Source organism: Plecotus auritus, assembly GCF_963455305.1.
Source record: "Plecotus auritus genome assembly, chromosome: 7".
Lineage (NCBI taxonomy): Eukaryota > Metazoa > Chordata > Mammalia > Chiroptera > Vespertilionidae > Plecotus > Plecotus auritus.
In genome coordinates, this window is record NC_137774.1 from 165,937,336 (window position 1) to 165,964,062 (window position 26,727).

Here is a 26,727-nt window from a genome sequence, read left to right on the forward strand (position 1 = left end):
CTGCTCTCTGAAACATCAAAACAAAACCCCGAACTGGACAAGACAGTTCTCTCCTTGGAATCATCAACCTGCCCTCAGAGACTTGCACCAAAAATCCATGGTAACCTAAAATGCCCTCAGGGCAGACGCAGAGCCATTTGGAGATGGAGGGCACAGCGTGGAACCGAGCACTGACGCCCTTTGTTCATGGACAGGTTGGGAAATGTGAGATAAATGGATTTTTTTGTGATAGTGGGAGAACATGTGGGAGAGACTTAGAAGGAGGGGGTGCTGGGGGGCAAGGAATGTTAAAACTTTAGCAATTCCTCTTTGGTCTTCCTCCGCAAAATACTGCCCTTTTCCTTCCTGCATTTTTCAAATGCCAAGCCCTCAACATGAAAAGATGGTGCGCCACCCTCGTGCCTGACATTCCCCTGGAGCGCATGGGGAGGAGCTGGCCAGTGCTCGCTGCCCCTGCATCCGGAGCCCAGACATGCATTGTGGGTAGAACCCAGTCCTCTGATGGTCTGAAAGGAAGCCGAGGGGGCAGCTCCCTTGAACTTGGTTCGGCACAAGCCGGAATGCCCATGTTAATTAATTGCCTCCTTCTCACCCAATGGTGACAGAAAGGATCCCCTCTCATAAGGTAATGGGGATGGGTGAACACAAGACATTCAACACTGGACAGATGCGGTGACAGCAGTTTGTCACATGTACTCACAGCTGGGGAAGGAGGACACCACGCAACAAGCAGGTTTCCATGGGGAGCAGAGAGAATGATGGGATGTGGAAGGAAGGTTGTGTAGGGTGCCCCTTGGTTCCTGAGGGAAGATGTAGCTGGTTCATGTGAATAATTGCAGGGGCTGGCAGAGAACTGGAGCCAATACTCAGTGATGAGTGGGAACAGCACCTGGTCCTATGACCCAGCAAGGTTGTTGGGCTGAGGAACCTTACTCACCGGACAGAGCAGGGAGGGAGATGTGCAGTTAGGCCATCTGAGGCCCCTAGAGTGTCCCCCAGGTCTCCAGCAGCACATTATGGTGGGCCTTGATTGTAGGCACCATGCTAGCATGTCTGAAAAAGAAAGAAAAGAAAAAAAATGCACTCATTTGTAGTCAAAACAGACCACTTGCTCATTGTTTGACACTTGGCTCACATTCCATTCCTAAATATTGAAGTGTCTGTACGTTATAGAAAAGTATCCCCAGAATAACATTAGAAGATATTTCAAATTAAAGACAGTTCTTATCCCGGCTGGTGTAGCTCAGTGGTTGAGCATCAACCTATGAACCTGGAGTCCATGCTTCGATTCCTGGTCAGGGCACATGCTCAGGTTGTGAATTGATCTCCAGTAGGAGGTGTGCAGGAGGCAGCTGATCAGTGATTCTTTCTCATCATTGATGTTCCTATCCCTCTCTCCGTCTCCCTTCCTCTTTGAAATCCATAAAAATATATTTAAAGAAAAGACAATTCTTAGCCACCTTTTTGGAACTCAAAAGAAGGGAAACAGAATTACTTAGTACATAAAGGATTCTTGGCTCCAAGCCATTCTCTCTTACTTCACCCCCCAATCTCAGGACAGCAAGTGACTTAGATAGGGACCAATGTTCTTTGTTATTTCTGATATCAAAGAGCTATAGTCATTATTGAGAGGAAGATAGCTTTCTGCAAGTGGGATATGCAAAATCGTAAAACTAGAGATGGGTTTCCTGTTTTGGGTTTTCATTCGTGGGCTCTAGGTCCACTGAGGAAACCCTGAACGTTACCCACATATTTACAGGGAGGATGTCACACTCTCACCAGCTGGCAGCCTCAAAGCTGAGAACCTTAGGATATTTTCTAGCCAAGTGACTCATTTGACATCAATTTTGACTATTTCCTTATAAAATGGTTCCCTGGATGTATGGCTACATTTGAATTTTAAGTATTTAGAAGATTATTCTGGGATTTGCTTTGAACAATATTGAAACAAAATGTAAACTTGGAGGTTAAGTGCTTCAATGCTTTCTTCTTTATCATGGCCACCATCTTGCCTTCAAGCACACCCCTTTCCCTCTCCTCCCTGGCTCTCTCTTACCTTCTTCTCCCCCCTTCACTGCCCATGCCTTTATTCCTGCTGCACAAGTCCAGTTCATTTTGGCTTATGGAAATGTGTTGGGCAAATGTGTACTGTTTAAACAGGAAGTAACAGACTTAAGCTAAAAGGAAAGTGGTCTATTTTAATGCTATGTTTTATTCTCTTTCAATCTTGTAACAGGATTCCCCCCAAATAGACTTGAATTTCAGTTTGTTTACATCTTTCATTACAGACCATATTTCCTAAAAAGAAACTAGGCAGTAAGCCACCATTCTAGAGTTTCCAATCCTAAAATTAGCTTAAAGACAACAACAAAAATAGATTTACAAGCTAATTTCCTTCTTATCAATCTCTGCAGGAGAATTAAGGAGATGGTAGGATACAAGTGTTCTAATGACACCAGGGAATCTGGGGGACAGAGTGAAAAAGCAGGGACCGTTTTATTCTTTGCCTTGTCCAATCTGTTTCTATTCGCAGCACTTCTGACATCAAATGAGCGTGTTTTCCCATACCAGTCAATTATCCGACTGCATGTTAACCAGGTGTCTTACAGTTCCATTCAGTCTGACACTATCTGTAGCTTCTTCAACCCCCAGGTTAAGGAATCAGCCCCACAAGGATGATGATTTCCACTTCAGACACCAGTCACAAATCCAGATTGTCACCTGTATTTCTGACTAACTGGGTATAAATCAGGGCGCCCCTAGCCCCCCTTCAGATTCAAAAATTCTCTAGAAAAGCTCACAGAACTCAAGGAAATACTTTACTTACATTTACCAGTTTATTATAAAGGATGCAACTCAGGGACACCCAAATGGAAGAGATGCACGAGACAAGGGTATGGGGAGGGGAGTGCGTGGCAAAGCATCCTATTCTCACCTCCCAGCACCTCAATGTGTTCACCAACCTGGAACCCCTTCATTTAGGTATTTTTATGGGTGTTTTATTCCATCAGCATGACCAATTAAATTATTGGACATTGATGATTGACCTCAATCTCCAACCCCTCATCCCTTCTTGGAGGCCCAGGGGTGGGGCTGTAAGTGCCAACACTCTACCTTATGTGGTTGCTTCCCCTGGCAATCAGCCCTCATCCTGAAGCTGTCTTTGGAGTTCACCAAGAGTCACCTCATCAGCATAAACTCTGGTGTGATTGAAAGGAGCTTGTTTTGAATAACAATTTTTAAGAGTTTCAGAGCTCTATGTTAGGAACTGAGGGTGGAGGAGGTGGATACAAAGGCCAAATATGTATTTTTTGCTGTATCACACATTGATAAGAACTTTTCAATGATTCCTTAATGAACATTCCTTAATGTTTGTTCCAGCTTTCTCTAAATATTGCAATAAGCAGCTTAATACTAGTACTCTGAACAGATTTTTTTTGGCAGATATTTGTATCTTCTTCCCCCCTACTGACTGAGTGGATTTAGCTTTTCCTTAGGTGTTTACTTGAAATTTTATTTTCAAATCTCCCCCAAAGCAAAGAACAATTTCTCCTCAACATATATGGAAATATTAGGTACTGTGAACCCTTTAAGACCATTACAAGCAAACTTTTGCCCAGTAGCTGCTTGCATTTCTTCCTTCCATTGTAGCTGTACAGTAGTAATTCCCCCCTCTCTACTTACCTGAGAGGTCAACTATGGTCTGAAAATATTAAATAGGAAATTCTAGAATTAACAATTTAATTTTAAGATTACATTCTGTTCTGAGTAGAGTGATGAAATCTCTCCCTATCCCACTTCATCCTGCCTGGAACATGATCCATTCCTTTGTTTATCATCTGAATGCTGTAGGAGGTATATGCTACCTATCTATTTGTCACTTAGTCACTTTGGTTATCAGATTGACTGCCCTATATAGCAGTTTCAAATAACCCTGATAGTAGCCTAACTTTATATCACAATGCCTGTATCATTCACCTCATATCTTCTCATCGTTTACTCATTGTATCATCTCACATCATCACAGAAGCGAGAGTACTGGACAATAAGATATTTTGAGAGAGAGAGAGTCCATATTCACATACTTTTATTACAATATATTGTTATAATTGTTCAGCTTTATTAGTTATTATTAATTACTTACTGTGCCTAATTTATAAATCAAATGCTATCCTGGGTATGTCTGGATAGGAAGAACATAATATAAACAGGTTTTAGACATCCACTGAGGCTCTAGAAAGGAATGGGTTATGTCTCTAAGGGTAAGTGGGAACTACTTTATTCCCAAGTTAAAAACAGATACTTGAAGGGTTAGAATGGATTAAAAAGGACTTTTATTTAAATAATTGAAATCATTAAATTGTTAACTTTGCATGCTACTGTGTGCAGGCTCTGTATTAAATCCATGGATAAATTCTTCTAGTACTCTCCATGACCCTTTGAGGTTGTTGCTATTTATTATTTTCATTAAACAATGAGGATTTTTTTTACTTATATACAGAATTTACAATAGAAACCAAGAACTGGTAATAACTGCTTTGTCTAGTGAGTTACAGAAATGATGGCATAGCTCTGCAGTGAACAACAATAAGACCATTAGCTGAGTTCAGTGAAACAGTATTTCCTGGGTGGCCTCTCCATGCCAAGTTCATGATGTGCAGAAGACTGATGAGCCCGATGAACACGATGAGCTTGGCCCTTGCTCTCATGATCAAGATATTTATGAAGTTTGTATGACATCAGGAGATTGTGTTATAATGTAAGCCAGAATAGAGGATATGAAACTACATAGACAGCATAATCACAGTCGAGGAAAATGTGTGCTTGAATCAGAAAGAACACCACGTTTTCCTTCCAGATAGGGAGCAGGAGGAGGCAAGTCACCTGTCTGTACTCTAGTCCTATGTGAATGTGCGTACACACACACACACATTACATTTTAATTGAATTAAAATGGGCATTTGTTAATAACATTTTATAGGTTTCAGGTGTATAATTCTATAATACATCATCTGTATATTGTACTGTGTGTTCACTGTTCCAAGTCAAGTCTCCTTCCATCACCATTTATCCCCCCTTACTCTTCTTTTACCTCCTGGCACCCCCTTTCCCTCTGGTAATCACCATAGTGTTGTCTGTATCTATGGTTTTTTTCTTTTAATCCCTTCACCTTTTTCTCCCAGCCCCGCTGCCCTGTTCTCCTCTGACAGCTGTCAGTCTGCTCTCTATCTGAGTCAGTTCCTATTTTGTTAGTTTATTTTGTTCATTAGAGTCCACTTGTAAGTGCAATCATATGGTACTTGTCTTTTTCTGACTGGCTTATTTCACTTAGCATAATGCTCTCCAGGAATAATGAGGGAGAGAGAGAGAAATGAAAGGATTCAACTAAATTACATAGCCAGCATTCAGGCCAGCTCTCCATATACCCGGTTAGACCCAAGAGTGGTTGGAGCAGGATTCTCATTGTCTTTTACAAATGAGGAGAGAGGGACCTGATGATGTTAATGACTTGGCCTTTGACCCTGAAAGTGGAGAAGACAGACTGACATACAAACCTGCTGTCTGTCCCTTCCTCCTTGATCAGCAGCATGTTTGCTTGGCTATTAGTCTCTGTTACATAACATGACACCATCTCTGAGACTAACTTGGATCAATACATTTTTAATCCAATATTCAGGATTTTTATTGGGTTGTAAAACTTTGGTTCACTGAGCCTTCTAATTTGAGAACTAAAATGAATATATGGAAATAAGCTTCAAACTAGCATTATCAGAACCTATTTGAAGGGAAGAGGGGAAGACTTGTAACTTCTTTAGAGATTCTTTTCAAACCAGAATGAGCATTTCTATTTTATTTAGCAACACGACATTTGACAACTCTTCTCCCCCATGTTCATTCTCAGCCAATTTTCAGTGTTCAGTCTAAATAAGGCTTCAGCAGATACACCCTCTGGGTGCTGACAGTTGCTGGTGGGGTGCAGTGCTATCACCCTGACCCACCCTGACCTTTTGCTGGACTTCTCTTCACCTCCTGGGGCCTCTGCTGAGTACAGAGCTGTCTCATTCTGTTCCTTTTTTTTTTTTTTTTAAATATATTTTATTGATTTTTTACAGAGAGGAAGGAAGAGGGATAGAGAGTTAGAAACATCGATGAGAGAGAAACATCGATCAGCTGCCTCTTGCACACCTCCTACTGGGGATGTGCCCGCAACCAAGTTACGTGCCCTTGACCGGAATCGAACCTGGGACCTTTCAGTCCGCAGGCCGACGCTCTATCCACTGAGCCAAACCGGTTTTGGCTCATTCTGTTCCTTTTTTAAAATTTATACTTTTTTATTGATTTCAGAGAGGAAGGGAGAGATAGGAACATCAGTGGTAAGGGAGAGTCATTGATGGGCTGCCTCCTGCACGCCCCCTACTGGGGATCAAGCCTGAAACCTGGGCATGTGTCCTGACCGGTAATAGAACGGTGACATCCTGGTTTATAGGTAAATATTAGTTGAATAAGTTTACAACTAATCCAAGTTAAACTGGATTACATAGACATATAAGTAATAGTTAGCATCACCTGTCTCCTTAGCATAGAACCAATTAAAATGATTATATAGGGATGACATAGGGTTTCTATCCAATTTCATATATCATGAGTTTGTTAATATTAAACACAGATAAGCCTCAATGGCTGTGTTAAGTGGTGTAAGGCATCAAAGGAGAAACTTTGTCATCTAGGGGTATTATGCAATAATAATTTTATCTCTGATGTAGTTGCAATATAGAAACCATTTCCTAATGCTAATAGTTTCTCCTGAGACACATGATTATTTAAAGGAAAAGCAGAAATTGGCAGAGATGGCCTAGGGATCAAATATTTTGGAAATACCCAGGGTGAGATATCTAGAAAAGGTGGAAGTCTGAGATTTTGTAGATCACATATGGACTGGCTGCATCCATTAAAATTTCTTAAAATTTATTTGAGAGGGAGAAAGCTAGAAAGAGAGATCGACTTACTGTTCCATTTATTTTCCATTCATTGGTTGCTTCATGTATGTGCCCTGACCAGGGATCTAACCCACAACCTTGCTATACTAATGATACTCCAACCAATTAAACTCACCACCCAGGGCTGATGCATTCATTTTTTAATAGACTCAATTAAAATTGGGTAATTAAAAATTATGTGTTGGTTGAGTCACCTGGTTTGTATATTAGTATAAACATAAATCTAACCAATTACAAATGATATTTGTCAAAACACCATAGAAGGTAAACCAATCAAAGGGGTTATAAATAGACTGATGAGGTCTCTGCATATGCAAAGAGAATGATGAACACACTGGGACGGAGATAATTCTCATAACCAGAAATCACTTCTAAATTAAAAAGCAATTAAATATTTTATAATTGCTATTTGAATGTTTGTGGCTTGATTTTTCACAGCCACAACAATCCTAAGAAAATAATTATGAGACCTAATGATCCATCATCACAATCCATTAAATCGGTTGGCCTTAAGTGAGAGTATATATAGATGTGTACGGGAAAATAGTTATTCTATTTGGAAAAATAAAGAAGAAAAAGCAGCTTCTCAATTATCCAGCCTAATCAGATCTCTAGGCCTTAGGAAATGAGGAGATAACTGTTAGCATTACTTATTTCAGAGATGTTAGAGCTCCTGTAGGCTTTGACTGTCTTAAAAAGTACAAGCTTTTCCACAGCTTGTGCGGTGGCTTCAGGAGATACGTTTGGTTTCCCCCTTTAATACTGGCATTATTGTCAGCCTGTGACCATTTAGGAAGACATTAAGAGGACAACAGGGGGAATTGTAGACTATTTGGGGACAAGGAAGAGTGACATGCTAGGAGAGACCAGATAGGCTGGCTCCTGGCCAGTGTAAAAACCCAGACTGCACCAGGCCCCTAGTCTGTCTTTTCCAGGTCTGGCTTCACCGCTTCATTGTCCCATATATCTCCTCAGGGTGTCCCTGTGCTGTGCTGTGGGAGAAGGGGGTTAGCTGGCACCCTTATCCCTGTGCTCGAATCCTGGGTCATCCACTTAATAGCTTGGTGACCGTTGGTGAGGTATTTACCTTTCTACCTACTATGTAGAATGAATTTAATACCAGTGCCTGATTTACAGGGCTATTGGGAGGGCAGAGAGTGTAGTGGTGGGCAGAAGAGTACCAGTCATCTTCTCCCACCAACAATTCTGGATTGTTTCCCCCCAATATATCTTCCTGGCAGCTCTTTTAAGGTGTGTGACTCTCACACCCTGTCTGATTTCTTGTTCCTGTTGTTGCTTTGCTCCTATACGTACCAGTCACTCTTGGAACAGTATATCAACTCCAGATGACTGATCGCTTTCTGCTGGCCTCCTTGAGCTGTTGGGTCTGGTTGACCTCACTCTGCTCATCTGAAAGGTGGGAAGTGGTGATTACATTCAGAGTCGAAATATGAAAAATCAGTTCTACCCAACTTGTTCACTAAAAACAGCAGTAAACTTCCTCTGTTGATATTGAAAATTATAGTTGAGACCCAACCAAATATACCTGGAACTCTAGTGTCAATTCCGAATTTGGCTGGTTAAGAGGCTGAATAAAAAGTTTGTAATAGCTAGCTGCCTTTCAAAATTTTCCACATATATGTTAATCTAAGGGAAATATGAGCCTAACACAGTGGTCAGCAAACTCATTAGTCAACAGAGCGGCAAACCGCGGCTTGCGAGCCGCAGTTTGCCGACCACTGGCCTAACAGATAGGAAAAAACTAATTTTTCTATTCTGTTTTTCTTACTTTTTTCCACTTATAAATTTCAACTTCTTTAACTTTGCTAAGTGTCCTCTAAGTCAAGTACCTCTAACTTTTTCATTTGTTCCTGTCATATTTCTTTTACATCATCCCGTTTGTTTGGCTCAGGGCACAGAATTCCAAGCAAATAAGTCATTATCATTAGACTTTGATAAAGATGTTCCTTTGATAAGGAACTGTGAGTTCTTACAATGTTAACACAACCTTTCATGTGATTAATATGGTTTGTTGGTTTTTTTCGATTGGTTTTGAAAAAACAAAATTTACTACCAAGGTACTAAAGTATGTTTGATTCAAAAGTGTGATGAAAAAACATCCTAGGAAATTTTTTGTCAACTGTTTTCTTTTTGGAAATAAATTTATTGTCCTATTATGTTTTTCTTCAAATGATATAATAAAGGCAGTTTATTTTTCTGGGACTGCAGTTACTATGGTGATGGAAGTAAGGCAGCCCATAATTGTGTACAGCCTGCACTCTAAAGCCAGACAAAGGAGGGGAATTATTATCTTATTATAGGTAAGAAAGACTTGAGCTACTGATATCCACCCAATAATTGTCAGGTGTATGGGTGTCTCCCTCCCATGGTGCTCTTCCCACTGCTAATAGCTGGTTACCCACCCCTCTGTCACTCTATTGTCCCTGCTTATTTCAGCTCAATATCTGACTGCTGGTGGCCTGCAATCAGTCTCCTATCCATCCTTGTTATGTCCCCAGAGAGATCTTTCTCCATTACTAATCTCACCGCACCAACACCTTACTTAACATCTTATCTATAACTTTTCTTTAGTTCATGAACAAAGTCTGAACTCCTTGGCCGGATTGGTGATGCCAATCCTGAGCTGCATGCCAACCTGTAAAGCCATCTTCCTCTTCATTCCGTATCCCAGTGACTTTTAGTTCCTCAAACAGATGTACTTTCTTTCCATTCCAGGTGTGTGCACGGGCTAATTCCTTTGCTTTTCATGAACACTCACCCCTCCATTCACTCATCAATTCTTTGACAATCTGGCTCAGCCACATGTGGGTCCCTCCAATACTCCCCAAATCACAGAGTAGCTCCCTCTGAGAGCTCTTTGATATCAGGGACTATGAGCTCAGATATTTGGCAGGAACTGGAGGTGAAATTTTCTATCTGATGACATAAAAATCATTTGTGTGTGTTACTACATGTGTGCATGACTCATGTGTACATATGCCAGTATTAGTTTTCTGTGGCTGCTGTAACTAATTACCAATAATTGTGGTAACTTAAAGCAAACACATTTATTATCTCGCAGTTCTAGAGCCAGGGGTCCAAAATGATTCTGTGGAGCTAAAATCAAGGTGTCTCCTGGGCCTCCCTCCCTCCCTCCCTCCCTCCCTATCTACTGGAGATTGTGTTCCTTGCCTCTTCTAGAGTCTAGAGGCTGAGACTTTCCTAGACTTGTGGCTGCACCATTCTCATCTCTGCTTCCGTGATCACATTACCTTCCCCTCTGAGTGTGTCAAAGCTCCTTCTGCTTCCCTTTATATGGATATTTTTCAATATTATGTATATTATTATGTATTCAGGCTAATTTTCCCATCTCAAGATCCATAATCACATCAGCAAAGTCCCTCTTGCCTATAGGTAACACTCACAGGTCCCAGGAAACAGGATGTGATTATATTTTGCAGGGGTCGTTATTTAGCCTGCCACAATGGCCCACCCCAGACATACACAGTTTGTGTTTCTGGATACTACTCAGAGCCATAGAGCCAAATAATTGACTTCAAAATCAAATTCCTTTGCAGGAATTTGGGTAAAGTTGTAAGATCTGGCAATTACTTGTCAGCTCTGTCTAATCATATATCAGAAGAGTTGCTAAGAATACATGAAAAGTGGGAGCAGGGGTTGGGGGGAGAGGCTGAGTGATATGCACCTCCATTTATTGTAAAATATAACAAAAATATCAATTTTCAGTCAAAATATCTTAAATATTATATATATCAAAAAGTCACTAGCTCTTATTCTCATACTTAACACTTTTTTACTTGTTCACGAGATAGAGTGCCTTTTCATCAAAGAGTTTAGGAAGGATAATATTTTAGGACTTGCCCCTAGCATATAAATAAGTTGATTATACTATAGAAGAGAGAAATGTGTTTGAAAAAACAAATGGCAAAATCACAGATGGATGTTTAATGTTAAGTCATGTATTTGCTTTAATAAGTTCAAGCAGCTATTCTTAAAATAACAAGACTTAAATATTAACTGAGAAATGAATATATCAATAACATTCATTAAATCCACATTTAATATTGTGATATTGTAAATAATGCTTCTTGAGCAGAAGTATATCATCTTGTTATACATTTTATTTAAAATAGGAGAGAAATGTAACTGCCCAAATGTACACCAGAAAACAAATTTTAATGTTTATTTCTCTCAGCTGCAAGCAAAAATTTATGGAAATAATACTGATAAGGCTCATAAAAGGCTTTTCAATATATCTTGTGATCTGGCAAATAGCTCAATATATTCTGAAGTTGGAAGTAAAGTTAATCTTGGTAGCGGTAAGATGAATCTCAGGAATCAAGTGTTTATAATGCAAATAGTAAACAAATTCTGAATGGTCCTGAGAGTATAAAAACAAATCCTCAGTAAGCATCTATAATCTGAGCTTTATATGCTCTCCAGTGGTTCTAGCCCACATGCTCTAACTCAAAACTGTGGAGAAAAATCAGGTGTGTTGTTTGTTTTTCATGAAGCTAGTTTCAGAAAAGTAGGAAATATTGATGGGAAAAACTAAAAACAAACACCCATATATTTGCATCTTTATTGGCTGTTAAGCTGACAGTTTGTATAGAATGTCTTCATTAGGATTTACCCAGTGTAAAGAATAACAGGACCAAGACCGATGACTCCAATATAGGTGACCTTACATTCCAAGCAAGAGAAATCTGACACACAATCACAAATAAGATAGTCCCCTTGAAGGTGTAAAAAAATTCTATTAACTCCAATAAAATGAAATTTTAAGACAGACAAAGAATTACAGGATTCCTGCATCTTCATTTGCATCCATGCTGTAGTTTCTGGAGCCCCTTTATACATTTGTTTCATGTTGCCTCAAAAGAGAAACTCTACTGCTTTCATGACCTATGATATGCAGTCCCTTTTGAACCCTTTAGCTATATTTCCGAATGAAATCTCATCATATGGCTAGGAAATTCACTTCTATATTAGGGCCAGACTTGTTTCCCTTCATTTTCCCAATGGTCCTAGAATATGATTGCCAGGAGCCAAGTGCTCTGTGCAAGAAGAATACTACAGTTTGAGCTTTGTGAAGACATTTCCAAGGAAGCCTTCATTCTATCAAGTTGCTTGTCTTCGAGTTGGCCAAGGTCCTAAGCATCCCATGCCAACATAATTCTCCTTATTCTATTCTATCCTTCCCCCCTCCCTCCCTCCCTCCCTCCCTCCCTTCTTTCCTTCCTTCCTTCCCCTTTTCTTTTTTGCAAGAGCTCATGTCATTCATTGTCCCATAAAGTCTTCAAATAGTCTTAATAAGCTCAGTTCAGGCAGATATGTTTCATGACATTCTATAATCAACTTATTCCTTTTGGAGTATCTCTTTGCATGTACAGTATAATTGTTACATCAGCTAAAATGTCTAATGTTAACTTGATTGGGTTAGGTTTGTTTAGCTTCTAAAGAACATCATATTTTCTGCTGAATATTACAGAGACTGTAATGTTTGAATGGCATCTTCTATGTTATTGTATGTTCTAAAAAAGAGAAAAATGTGGCATTAGAAGCAATCGTTTTCCCATGAAACACTCTTGGGAAATATTCAGTTAGGCAAGTCCTTGAGAATTCAGTCCATGCTGATGGCAACACTTCAATCCTATGCTTGATTGACTTTGAATTGAGTTCCTTCCATATTAATACTTTAGGAAATTTATGTTGAAAATAACCATTCCTCTAGTAATTGGATTTTTTCACTACATTTAGGCTAACAGATTGGACATTAAGACACTTTTCAAACCAATCCATTTGGATCCATGAAAGTGATTTCTTTGAATCCTAGAGCAGATGCTCTTAATAACCTTACCTTCTCATATCACTTTCATTAATGGCAACATTTTTGAAGTGCAACAGTTGTTTGAAGCTTCCATGTCTGATGATTATCATTGAAAATTACACCAGATGTTATAATGTCCTTTAATATTGGGTTCATTTCTGATGTCTTTTTTTTGCCATAAAATTATCCTAGTGGGGCACATCAATGTTCAGTAACAGGCTTATTAGAACTCATCTTCCATTATTTTGTTTTGCTCTATCCTTAGGTCAATTCCAAGTCCTTTGCACTGCTTATCAGACACATTTGGTCCCTTAAAACAGTAACTTGTCAAATATGTTTCCTGGGATTTCAGGTTTCTAGAGATGGTCAGGGATTTTATATGTATTATACATTTTAATTCTGTTACTTCAAATAGAATTTACACTTATGTAGACCATACACAACATTATGAACACATTAGAAATCGTACTTAATTAACTTTTTTTTAATAATATGACCTGGATTAATTGGTTCATTGTAGAGCCTGGGGTAAAGTGTCTTCTTTCATTTCTGATTATACCCCAAAGTAACTGAGATTCAAAGGTGGTCTTCTTTATTACTACTCAATTTGTATAATCAGTGTTATTTCAAAAGTAGGCAAGAAAACAAAATGCAGAAATATTTACTGAGAGTCGTATTACTTGGCAGTCATTGGCCTCACCTTTTTTAATGATGTTATCGTTTTGCACTTAAAACATGACTTTAGTAAATGCCATGTTTACCTTCTTTTATATGAAATTATGCGGAAGAATTTCCTTAAAGAAGTGAGTCTATTGCTGAAAAAGTGTGGAAGTCCCTGCTCCTACTCCTTCCTGCCCCTCTTTAGAGAGAAGCCACCTTCATTGTTTCTCTTCACACTTCAGGGCAAAGTGAAGTGTTTGGAAAAGGAATCCTTGCAGGGAGTTTACCATAGAAGTGCAGCTCCTAGTGTGCTTGCCCAGCCACTCAGGGTCTCCAAAACCTCCCGTGCCCATTCCTCATGGGAGGTCCTCCAGTTCCGAGGCTGTGTGTGTACAGCATTCTGTGATTCATTCATCCATTCAACAACTGTCCATTGAGTTCTTGTTGTATGTGAAGCACTGTTCTAGGTCCTAGGGACACATAAGTGAACCAAGAGGGCAAGATGCTACCCAAATGTAACTTGCCTCCTATTGGGGGTTGAGGAGGCAGATGTGGTTATGCACACATAGTTGTACAGGCCACAATGGGGAGATAACACGTGAACAAAGACATGAGGACAGCATGATGTTAGCTAGGTGGGTATCTGGGACAAGAGCATTCCAGGAAGTGGGACTAGCTGGTGCATAGGCATGGGAACATGTCTGCATGGTCTGAGGATGACAACAAAGAACCCATGTCTCCAGGAACAGATTGTGGGGGTTGAGCTGGGGTACTGGGAAATGAGACAGAGAGAATGTAAGTGGCTAGGATGGCAGAACTATGCAGGTGGCTTTAGTTTGTACTACAGACTTTAGTTTGTAGATCACCAATAAGAATGACATGGACTTGCCTCTATTTGACATGGACATAAATGCAAGTATATGGAAAATTAATATTAAAGTGAACAAGTAGACTTCGTGTCCACCCAGAAATAATGGCAGAGAGGAAAGTTGGACACATTCTTCCAGAGTGACTGAAGTTACTTTATGCCTTTTACAGCACAGCATGCCATCTGATGTACCACTTGGCATGCACTCGGCGGGGGTAGCAGGGGATACCTCAGCCTGGCCTGCACCCTCTCGCAGTTTGGGACGCCTCGGGAGATGTCCAACTGACAGCTTAGGCCTGCTCCCTGGGGGGATTGGGCCTAAACTGGCAGTCAGACATCCCTCTGGCAGCTCAGGAGCCCTCAGGGGATGTCCAACTAACGGCTTAGGTCGCTCCCCCTGGGGAGCGGGCCTAAGCCGTTAGTCGGACATCCTTAGTGCTGCCGCAGAGGTAGGAGAGGATCCCGCCACCACCGCTGCACTGGCCAGCTATGAGCCAGCTTCTGGCTGAGTGGAGCTCCCCCTGTGGAAGCACACTTACCACCAGGGGGTAGCTCCTGAGTTGAGCATCTGCACCCTGGTGGTCAGTGTGCATCATAGCAACTGGTCATTCCACCGTTAGGGTCAATTTGCATATTACCCTTTTATTGTATAGGATTAGCAATGACGCCTATGTTCAAGGATAGCTGGGTCGACACTTTATTCAGATTTCATAAAAACCACAATTATTTCAAGTGTTGACCTTTTTGTGTTTGCTTCCATTTTGAACAAAGGTATGGGCTTACATTTCCTAGCAATTTGTTTATAATCGCCCTGACAATTTAACATTCTCCAGCATGTCACAGGGATACATGACGTAAGACTATGAATGCAAACATATAAAACAATCCCTCAGGTGGTTGTTAATTTTTGGCACCATGTAATTAAACTAGGTTTTTAAAAATGTTATCTTTTTCCAGTATCTAATTAGCAAAGCCATCTGCTGCAAGAGTAGTGGCCCATCTGCCTAAGAATGTTGTTCTCTTCATTTTTATGAAAAGTATCTGTCTTTGCCGGTCCCTGTCTAATTAACTTCTCTCATGGCGGAATGTGATATACACAGCTTTGTTTATATGCTTCTGAGAACTGTGGATTTATATGTATGTAACACATACATAAAAAGAGCCCATCATTTTTCTTTCCTGCATCTGATTTGCTCCTGAGATCTCAGCTTAGCTTGTCATCACCCGAGCAGGTGTGCCTGTGTGTGTGGGAGATAGCAAAGTATTTACTGTATCATGAAACACTGGTTGCTTCCTTAAGTCGTCAGGGTTTCTGCAGATAAAAAACGACTTTCGTTAAACCTACTCCATTTTCCATTTAGGTCTGTCTGTAGCACTGTTACTTCCTGAAAGTTGCAGATTTGTTAGTTCCAGTCTGTCACTGGATCTGAGATGACCATGCCTACGCTAACAATGAAAATGAGCACCGTTGCGTTCTTATGATCTTGTCTAGACTGATGAGAGATACTTATATTTTATTATAAGCTAATAGCTGATTTGGGCAAATATTATCTATACGACTGCTTCTCCTTCCATCAATCATTACCTAGCACAATGCCCTGCACTTGCTCAGTACCTACTGAATATTTATTGCACGAAAGAGAATGAATACATGTGCATAAAGCAAAAATCTTTTTAAGAACTTGAAGACTGCAGATGTTATTTGTGTGTATTTACAGATGAAAAAAAAAGCACCATAAACAGGAATCTTCATGTCTTTTATAATTTAGGTGTTTCAAATTCTTTGCCTATTGTGTATAGCTTTTGGCTATCCAAGTAATGGCAATATTGCTGCTGCATATTTGCTATTGAAAAATAAAATGAAGAATAAATGGATAATGGAATAGGGAATTAACATTCCTTTTCTCTACTGGGCTATCGCTATCGTGCAATGGAAAAAGACAAGATAGGACAAAAATTAAAGATTAAAACAACCCAGACACATGGAAAATTAGATCATGAGTGTTGTATTGAGATCCGGAATGTAGAATGAAGAACAATTTCCCTTTTGTTTTAACTATCATAGAGGTAGGTTTGGGTAGGTAGAAAAGTCTCTTAAAAGGAAGTTAACCAGAAAGATGGCTTCATACATCAGTTGTGGGATTTGTTCCAAAATCATGATACATGAAAGAACAACCAAGAATCTCTATTGAGAATGGAGTGAGGAGGCTTGATTACAAGTTTAATTGATTAGAACCAATCTGTGGAATGAAAAAAAGTTATGCCCAGGTTAAAACATAATCAAATTTATACAGAATGATGAGTAACTTTGAGAACTAAAATCTCCTACAGGAGAGTTGCATTGGTATCTATATTTCTCTCCAAAGAAAGTGGGTTTTTTTGTTTGTTTGATTGCTTGTTTTTCCCCACAGTCATCAAATGGGTAAAATCTAGTTTACTGAGGGAATCAAAAAGCACTATGGGATTAATCTGGTACACCCAATTTTTGGTCAGTGTGGGGAAAAAACACACCACATTTCCAACTCCATTCTTTTCCATATTCTGTGATATCCTACAATATGGGTTCAACTTTATAATAGATTATTCAGTTCCACTGCTAATATAATTCCTCCTTATCCTACCCTTTATTCAGGTAGAAAGTGAGTCAACAGAAAAGCTACACAGTCATTGTCTTTAATTAATTCTGGATTTGAATGTTGTTGGAAAGCTGATGATAGTGTATGAAAATGTTTCAGGAAAGTAAATTTTGCTGTTTTTAGAAACTGTCTTCAGAAAAACAGATTTGTTTTTCTGTAAGATTTGTTCTATTTTCTGTTGGTCTGATAAACTTTTCTGAGTAGTTGCTCTTTCTTAGTCAACTGAGTAAAGTAATGAAATATTTTTGAAATCTCTCACATTCTTTTTTCTATTACTTTCCCCTTCCAGTTGTTGGCCAGTATTTATCTTGAAAATGCAAAAGCTACTTGGCAATTAGGTGGACTTGGGAAGCTCTTTATTTGCCATTTCGACAGAATGATCTAACAAGTTTGATGTCATTTGATAAATATTCTGTTCTGAACCCCGGGACTAACCCTGCTCCTCATAGCTCTATGTTTACTGAAGAGAGTATTGCTATTTCACTTTCAACACAATCGCTAGGCCACTGAGGGCCACCATAAATACCTCTTTATCTAAAGCATTTCACTGCATAGAAGTTAATTTCTCTCTGTGATGTATAACACTAAATCCTCTTGGTAGTATAAAATCATAGTTATACTGAGGTCTACTTTGCTAAGAGAATATATCATAGTGAATCAATTCTTTTTTGAGTTTAAGTGAGGGCAACGGCACGGGTATGTTTATTTAAATAAAAACAAGAACAAGCTTCTAGAAAGAGACCTAAGAAAGGAAAGGACCACTCAGAATGACAGCAGTGCATTTATTCCCTCTGTATTTCACGGGGACAGACAGTTATACAACTCTACATGAAGCTCTTATCACTTCTGGAAGTGCCATCACTTTGCGTGAAAGTATTTGTCATCGTACCATGGAATTCAAGTCATTTGTTTGCATGAGATGCTGATTAACTGTGACTTTATTGTTGCCATTAAGACTTATGAACAGGAAAACATCATAGAAGAATAAAATTCTCTTATCAGATGTTGACACTGACAAATATCTCGAAGTCTGCACAAGAGAAACACTGTAGTATTGTTTCTGTTTGAAAGGCACTGGAGTGTTCTCTCTAGAATACTTTTCTTATGGACTCATATTTGCCAAGTTAGATAAGTTATACAAGATGCAATGTTTCATGTTTTAATCTTTGTTATGTCACATTCTTTGGAGGACAAGTAGATGTTAGATAATGATGTTAGCATGACTTTGTTATTCTTCTAATTTTGGAGAATTAGAAGAAAAATCTTTCTGGAAGTAAGAGTGAAACCGTTATTCTTCATAATACTTAAATTAGTTTAGTTTTAGCTAATTTTGAGTATTATTAAACATTAGCCCAAATTAACAAAAAAATTGCTCCCTCGCTTAGTTTTTTTCTCACACAATGATTTAACCAGTTTTTCAGAAACCCCGAATTTTTCAGAAATTCAACTGTAGTATTAAGATAGAACATAATTATAACAACATGCATACAGATGGAGAAAGCATTTTTACCCATGATTGTTCACATTCCACACAGTAATATAAAAGATAAACAACTCGGATGCATACATTTGTTCAAAAAGTGATTCACAATGTCAGCATAGAGATCGTTAATGTTTGCAAAGCACCATTTCCTCCTATGAAATAAGCGCTGTATGATATCTTAACTAATCACAGGTTCTGTTTGTGAGTTAGCGTCCTACGTGTGAGTAGCCATATCCAATTGATCAGTAATGAGTTGGAGTTGAAAAGTCTGAATAAAACATATTTAAAAGTTGTGACTCTAAATATTTAGTCAGAGCTAATAACATGAAAATTACTGGTTTGTGATTTTTGCAAGAGGTATTTATTTTATTGACTATTTACCAATTATATATGTACTTTGGGAGTAATGATAGGCAAAATCTTCCTTGCTTCATTATCAATGAATATTGATAGATGACATGCTGTTAAAGTAAAATGAAGATGTCTAAATGAGTATTCAGATCATTTTGTTTCCAGGCTTCTCTTTGAAATGCGCTGTGGATTTATTCTGTGATATCACAGAAGTGACAGTTTCTGTAATCGTGCACTAGTCACCAACGCATTAGACATGTGCCTGTTACAGTGACTAGATCTAAATATCCCATGATTGCTGCCTAAATATCACATGATTTCAAAGGGGGTGAGCTGTTTAACATTCTTGAGTTCTAAAGCTCAGTGTAAGCCCATAGGACCAGATTTTATGTACTTGTTCTAAATCCTATATTAGTTTAAAAATATTGGTGTCCTGATGCTCCCCCTAATCTGGTTCCTGGTATCTCTCCCTCCTCCCCCCGCCTCCTTTTGTTCAATCAGAACTATAATAGTTGCTGTCATTTTGGTGTTTCCTACAGGCGGAGGAGTGGGAGTGTGATGAAGCGACCAAGAAGGCCTGTTACAGTAAGGGCAAATCAGAGGTAAGGAGGGCACGGTCATGGCAGTCATCAGCTTTCTGAAGGATGGAACATAAAGCATGTTAATGTGAAGGCTATTCCTGATTATGGTGCCATGTGAAAAAGGCAAGCTTTGAAATATATGTGCAGTAAATTCTCTAGGTTTTAACATTCAGTAAGTTTCCAAAAGGGATTTAGAGCATACGATCAGATCTAATTTGCACTCTCAGACATTAGACTAAGCAATGAAATTAATTGGTTATGATATCATTTAGAATAGCGTGGGCCTGGATTTTTAAAATAATATTTAGATTTCTCCCAGTTGTGCCTTACAGCTAATTCCAGAAAATGACTAGATGATATCTAAAATAATGGCATCAAAAGTGATTTGAGAGTTCTTTATAATAATTTAGCTTAATGTATTTTAAAAATAAGCACAAGAAAATCTATACCTCCAAGTTCCTAAGGGCAGGGTAGCTACGGCTCAAAGGCATGTCTTGAGCAGTGGTGCCCATGGCAGGGGTACTCTCCCACAGTTGGCTGCCTGAGGAGAGGCTCCCGAGGAAGTCTATGTTTCTGAGAAAATGATGCTGGATCATCTTGAGGAAATGCTTCTGCTGCTGGGTCTCAGGCTCAGTAGGTCTCATTCTGTTAGGGATCGCCTTCCTTTGTCGGAGCAAGGACTTTCCAACCTCAGTCACACTTTGGGTCCAGAAGAAAGTCAATCCTCAAGAGCAGCAAAGAGGGCTTGTTCTTTACCAAGTGTGGTCCCAGGGCAAACAGTAGAGCAAATGCAGAGATCACTGGGAAAACTCCCTCATACCGGTGGTATGTGTAAGAGACTCTCCTGCATTTTATTTTATCCAACTTCATTGCCTGCTTCTCTGTCTTTGAACTCAACAGTCTTGAGGGTTAGGCATGGAGGTAAGTCTCAGCAAACTTAGTCATTGTGTTCCTCAAAGCCGAATAAAGAGCTAGGAAGAGGGAAGAGGAGGAGGAAGAAAATACAGTCTTAGCCAGGGAAACCCTTGCAGACAAAGAAAAAGAAAGGCTATTTACCAAAAGATCTCTAACCTCACAAAATGCCTCTGAAATAAGGCATCGGACATACAGGAAGATTTAACGGTAGTACCAGGTTACAAAAAAATCAGAATACTGTCTCTTAAAATACCCCCCCAAAAGAAATAAGTGCATACTAAATGTATTTACCTCAATAACCTTATTGAGTCTGTATAGATTATGTAGAAGCCTTTTGACAAAGTGCTTTCCAGATGGCTTTCTTTCTCCTCCCTGTGATATGTATGTCTTGATATGACAGGTGTATTGTTATACCTTTGCTCCTCGCTCACAGAGCACAGGGAGTTCGTCAAATAAGATCACCTGTGCTTGAGGAATGAAATGTGGGGAATCAAATTTATCAGGGGCTGGGTTGGAAAAAAATCAGCTTTCTTTCATTCTACTAGTAAGATTCACTGTTGGAAAACATTGGCCTTTCTTTCCATGGTTCCAATGCCAACGTCCTCCCCTTTGCCTGGTGATGTGCAGGCCTACCAGGGCCCACGGCACTGTCTGATAACCTCATTCTTCTATTTTTTTAATCCTCACCCTAAGATATGTTTTTAATTGATTTTAGAGAAAAGGAGGGATGGTGGGATGGATAGAGACAGAGAGGAAGAGAGAAACATCAAAGTTAGAGAGAAGCATTGATCAGTTGCCTCCCGTACATGGAGATCTGGCCAGGGGGATGGAACCTGAAACCTAGGTATGTGCCCTGACTGGAAATCGAACCTGCAGCCTTTTGTTGTATGGGATGATGCTCCAAACAACTGATCCACCCGGCCAGGGCTCTATTTCTAGGAACTAGAAAGAGGGAAGAGGAGAGACCCAAGCCCAACCCCTGGGGCACAGATGGGAGGCAGCAAGGCAGCCCCACTTAAAAGCAGCAGCTTAGGCCAAATGCCACCCGCCTAAGGGCTAACCCCTAAATTTGAAATTCAGACACCCCAAATTTTCCTGTTCTGACAGTTCCAGGAGTCAAATCAGAAAATATTCTGTGAATCAATTTGACTGAAACATAACAGCGGTTGAGGGGAGTGGAGGTCAGACTTTTCTCTGTAGCCATGAATTTAGAAATGAGAATTCAACTATTTCCTAACTTTATTTGTGTGATCGTATTATGAAACTTGACACAGAATTACAGAGTGTCCCTGCCCCCCCCCCAAATAAAAAGAATAATGGACAATGTGACATCTCAAAAATGAGAAAAATGCCAGCCATTCTGACTGAAGTGGTCTTTTTCCTGCGCTAAGAAAAGCGGTCTGTGCTGCTCCACACAATGGGTTTTCCCGCAGAACCAGGAATGTGGAGCGTGGCCCAGGCTGGGCCGGGGGTGGCAGCCCGTGCCCACTCACTCCTCCCTGAGCCTTCCTCAGCGGGCTGCAGAGCGGGGGAGAGGAAGATGACACGTTTTCTCCTGCTCCCCTGGTACTGACACCGACAGAGGTTCATGTATAGTCCATCTCAGTGACCATTTAGGGAATCGGGGTCAAGAAAATGTCACCACATCTTTGCTTTGGGCCTGTTTAGAAGAGAAGCAAAGCACTGGGCCTGCTCAATCTTCCTGAGGTTTGATGCCTTGTTATGTACACGATTTTCAGCTCACTTTGGAAAAAGGGGGAGACTCTGTTGCAGTAGCTTAAACATTCCATGTATTAAAAGGGGGGATCTATTTTTATGAATTCCAAAACCTCTTATAATAAATTCTGTTGTATTTAGTTCCCTTTGAAAGACCATTATAGAAATCAGCTTTGAGAGCTATTTAAATGTCTTTTCCACAAATGTTATTTTAAACATAAATAGTCAATTCTCTGGTGATCTAACAAGAGTCCCTTGTCTGCTTGGCGTTATTATGTCTGAGCCAAAGCCCTTCCCACCATGACCTTTAGGAACTTGACAGAAGAAACACAACTGGTGATTAAGGGCATGAAAGAGCTGTTTTGTGTATATGTTGCACTTTATAATTTTCAAAAGTTTCTTGTTCATGATCTCATGTCAGTACTTTCAACACCAAGTTCCTAGAATTATTTTGCTAGTCAGTGGGAGAGTTTTGATTAGGATCTGGGGCTCTGTGTACTGTTCCCCTGCTCTACCCTTTGGTCCTGCTCCCGAGTTGTCAACTTGGGTAAGTAAAGAGTTAAACTCCACCTGAGTGAGCAAAGACACCATCCTGCTTGGGAATCTGGTGCCACTGGGGTTGAAACTTGACATTTTCACCTGAATTGCCAGTATTTGGAAAGCTAGGAGTTAATCAGTGCCTGTGGCAAACTACAGGCCTGCCTTTCTCCTAAATAATTGCTGCAAAAATTGAGGATTCCTTAGGTGAGATACTAAGAACCTGTGCAGGTTACGCATGCCAAATGTTGTTCTTTTTCTTTTTCTTTTTTTATATATATTTTATTGATATTTTACAGAGAGGAAGGGAGAGGGATAGAGAGCTAGAAACATCGATGAGAGAGAAACATCGATCAGCTGCCTCCTGCACACCTCCCACTGGGGATGTGCCCGCAACCAAGGTGCATGCCCTTGACCGGAATCGAACCCGGGACCCTTCAGTCCGCAGGCCAACGCTCTATCCACTGAGCCAAACCAGTTTCGGCAAATGTTGTTCTTTTTCATATCGAGCTTCCCAAACAAGTTTCCCCTGGAGTCAACTTCTTTGAAAATAGTTGCATTATATAAATATAGTAATGACACTTCAATTTATTAATACACTGTGTAATGTAACGTAATATAATTTTAATAAAATCTGTGTGTATACATAGATATATGTTTATTGATTAACATACTTCTATATCTCTATATGTATATCAAGGGTGGGCAAAAAGTAGGTTTACAGTTGTTCGTATGGAAAAAGACATGCAGGTTATGATTATTGCAATAGCTTTGTTAACTCAAAAGAATGTCAAAATGGCACAGTGCACTTAGGAACAATCTTATAAGTGCTCAAATTGCAGACCTTCATCAATTATACCAGAAAAAAAGGGTAGCCTTTTTTCTGCCAAGGGCCATTTGGATACTTATAACATCATTCGCTGAAGATAATTCACTTAATATAAATATATGCTGCTATGAAAAAAGCTCCTAGATTTATTGAATTTTGAGTTCCACCTCCGGTTGCCTTTGCAGGGCCAGACCAAATGATTTTGTAGGCCTTATAAGGCCTGAGGGCCAGATGTTCCCCACCCCCGATTTACACGTTCTCCTAGTCTTTGAAAATCAGTAAACAAAGTTGAATTTCAATAACCTGCTTGGGTTAGCCCCACTGTCTCCTGAGGAGGTTGAAGTCAGCCCTACCCTTGCCAACCCCTGTATTTATATATACTTCTATAATTTGTATGCACATTTATACATCGGGAACACACACATATATCTTCATATACATTTGTGTATATATATTTCTATTGATTGGATCATATGGTATTTTAAGATCCACCTGGTAATCATGACTTTGGTTGGTGTACATTGGACCTAAAAGGCACATGCAATTACTCTGAATTGCTCCTTGGATGCTCACTTTGGATGCTCACACAGGTAATACCTCATTAAGAGACAGACACTGCCTTTAGTGGGAGCGCTGTGATTAACATAAAGCCTGACCCTCCCCACTCCTCCCTAAAATTGATGGGTTTGGCGATGGGCTGGCTGTTGCTGAGGCATCTACCTTGTTTGCAGTTAATCTTTCTACACAATTACAGTCTTTCTTCAAGCAAAACATAACTGTTCGAAAGGAAAATGATGAAATGCTATAAGGCAAAACCAGTTAATTCATTAGGAAGATGATCCTAAAACATGTGTTTTCTCTTCCGGGGCCAGACCATATGTCCTTGAGATGGAATGAGCCTTGGCCAGTCTCATCTAAAAGCTCTCAGTGAGTCAGCAACTATGCATCTCGGCTATCAATTCAAATAAAAATTGCTTCAAAGTCAAGGACAGGTTGACCAGCTTGCAAGAATGCAGGCACACATGGGTCATTTTAATGTCCAAGTGGTATTATCAAAGTGTAGATAGATGGCTCTCATTATCAACAACAGAAGCATGTGGTGGCAGGCTGCTAGTGGCCTTGGAAATGAGCACTATGACTTCTTGGACAACCAGAAGTCATTAAATTTCCTTCAACCATTTTGAAGATGGGATAAAGGGGGGGGGGGGGGGTGGGAATTCCTAGATGAGAAAAAAAAACCAAAGACATTTAGATAAGCTGTTTTGTAAGGGAAACCTGTAACAGAATCTCCTAAAGGGGCTTCTATATTATGTCTGTACTTTTAAAAAAGGTGATTTCATGCACTATAGCAAGTACAGCTAATCCATATGAAGGCCACATTTGTAGCAGAGCTTGACAAAGAGGTTTACCAGGAGATTTTTCTATAGGCAAATTTGAGTCTAGGATTATCACCAGTAAGAGACTAATTATTACAAAGCCAGGGACACAGACCATTTTTCTTCAATCTTAATTTTGACTCTTCATTGCTAAGTATATCTTCTGCTCAAAAGCTAAATACTTCCACTTTCTCCCATTTTTATGTTTTTACATTATGTTTTGTTTGAACTTGCTCCAATCTCTCTTGGGGAAAACACACACACACACACACACACACACACACACACACACACACACACACACACAAAACCCCACAAAACAAAAAACGAAGGATTTATTCTTTCAAATGTATTTCTTTATCTAAGACTCATATTTACTGATTCTAGAATCAGTCTGGGGGCAGTTTGTAAGTTAAACCAAAGAGAACTTCCAAGTGAGTAAGAACAGGAAGGGTTTGAGATGAGCTGAGCCAATCTTTTGGGCAAATGAGTTGAGCTCTTGGCAGGAAGAAACAACATACCAACCATTTCCAAAAGTTTCTCTTGTAGGACATCATGTTCTATTGGACCTTGCATCCTGGATTCATCTTGAACATGGTCCCATTTATCATAAGCAAGTCTGGGTTCCATAGGGCTGGGTCCTCCATCCTTTTAGAAAAGTACTGCACAGACCTCCCTATCTGACCATCCTGGTGCCTGGCATTTATCTTCTTCCTTGCTGCATACTCACTGAGGGGTTAGCTCATCACGGGCACATGACCTTCCTCAGATAGAAGAACCACCCATTGTATCCTCACATGATTCTGATGCCCAGAATAGGCTTTATAAAAAACAAACAAACAAACAAACAAAAACCCTCTGTGTGAATTGAAATAATATTATTTTCTCCTTCATTGACTTTTTTCAAGATTAAAAAAAAATTACCAGTTGGATTTGCCCTTCCTCCCTGGCACAAAGCTACATCCTGGTTATGACACCCCCTAACCATCTTTCTAATTCTTTCTCAAGTTTGTGATAGGCCTTCAGAATGTTAAGGACCTAAAGTCCTATTTTCACTTTGTCTTTTTTGGGGGGAGATTAAGATAAACACCACCTGTGTTATCTTCATTGTTTGCCTTCTCATAATTGATTAGAGGCACTTGCTGCCTCCTCACCTGGTCTATAGCATTCAGCCTTGAGATCCCATCTTTTCAATCTGAATGATTCTCTTGGAATATCTTACCCTTGACCTTCTCCGTGATTAACAGGGACTGTCTCTAGCACACTTCTATCTTGAGTCAGTCTCTTGCTTCGAAAAAAATAAACATCTTGACTCATTCTTGGTAAACTTCTAAAAGCAGGAGCAGAAAACAAAACAAAATCCCCACCTCTCTCCTCTGTGCAATTCTCTATCCCATTCTTTATTCTGGTGGCATTTCTGTGTCTGTTTTATCTGCTAATGCGTCAAGCCCTCTTGGCCCTGTGTTCTCCAAGGTCTTTTTGGACGCCCCCCTCAGACAAGCTTAGGCTTTGTGTTTTCCTCCTCATCTTTGCAAACTCTGTGCCCCTCTGCTCCCTGAGGTGGGAGCCCCACCTCCTATGCTCAGGAGTGGATGATGATAAGGTTCTTTGATGTCTTGTTTTGTTCTTTCTCTCTAGAACTTTCTTGCCCTCTCCCCAGTTATAAACACAAAACAGAACACACTTCCTCATGTGGTGTACCTTTCTCACTTACCCAACTTACTGTCTGCTGTGTACACCCACTTCTTAATTCTTCAGATAGTTACCTTAGCTCTTTCGTTCTGTGGTTTTCTTTCCTCAGTTGAAGTGTCTTCAGGTTGGCACCTCATGATTATTTGTCACTTTTATTTCCTGTACTAGTATTAAGAGATTTATCTACTCTTGATATTTCACTTTACATTTAGAAAGCAAATTCAAATAGCTTAG

The 26,727-nt window shown here is 39.8% G+C and overlaps 1 protein-coding gene across 2 annotated transcripts in view; it reads left to right on the forward strand.

The window, feature by feature from the left end:
• SEMA5A (semaphorin 5A) overlaps nucleotides 1–26,727 on the forward strand; it is a 400,847-nt gene that overhangs the window by 257,974 nt on the left and 116,146 nt on the right. For both annotated transcript variants that reach the window (XM_080679990.1, XM_080679991.1), the window contains exon 6: nucleotides 19,387–19,449. In XM_080679990.1, the coding sequence (XP_080536116.1) occupies nucleotides 19,387–19,449 (63 nt within the window). The remainder of the gene's footprint in view (nucleotides 1–19,386; nucleotides 19,450–26,727) is intronic.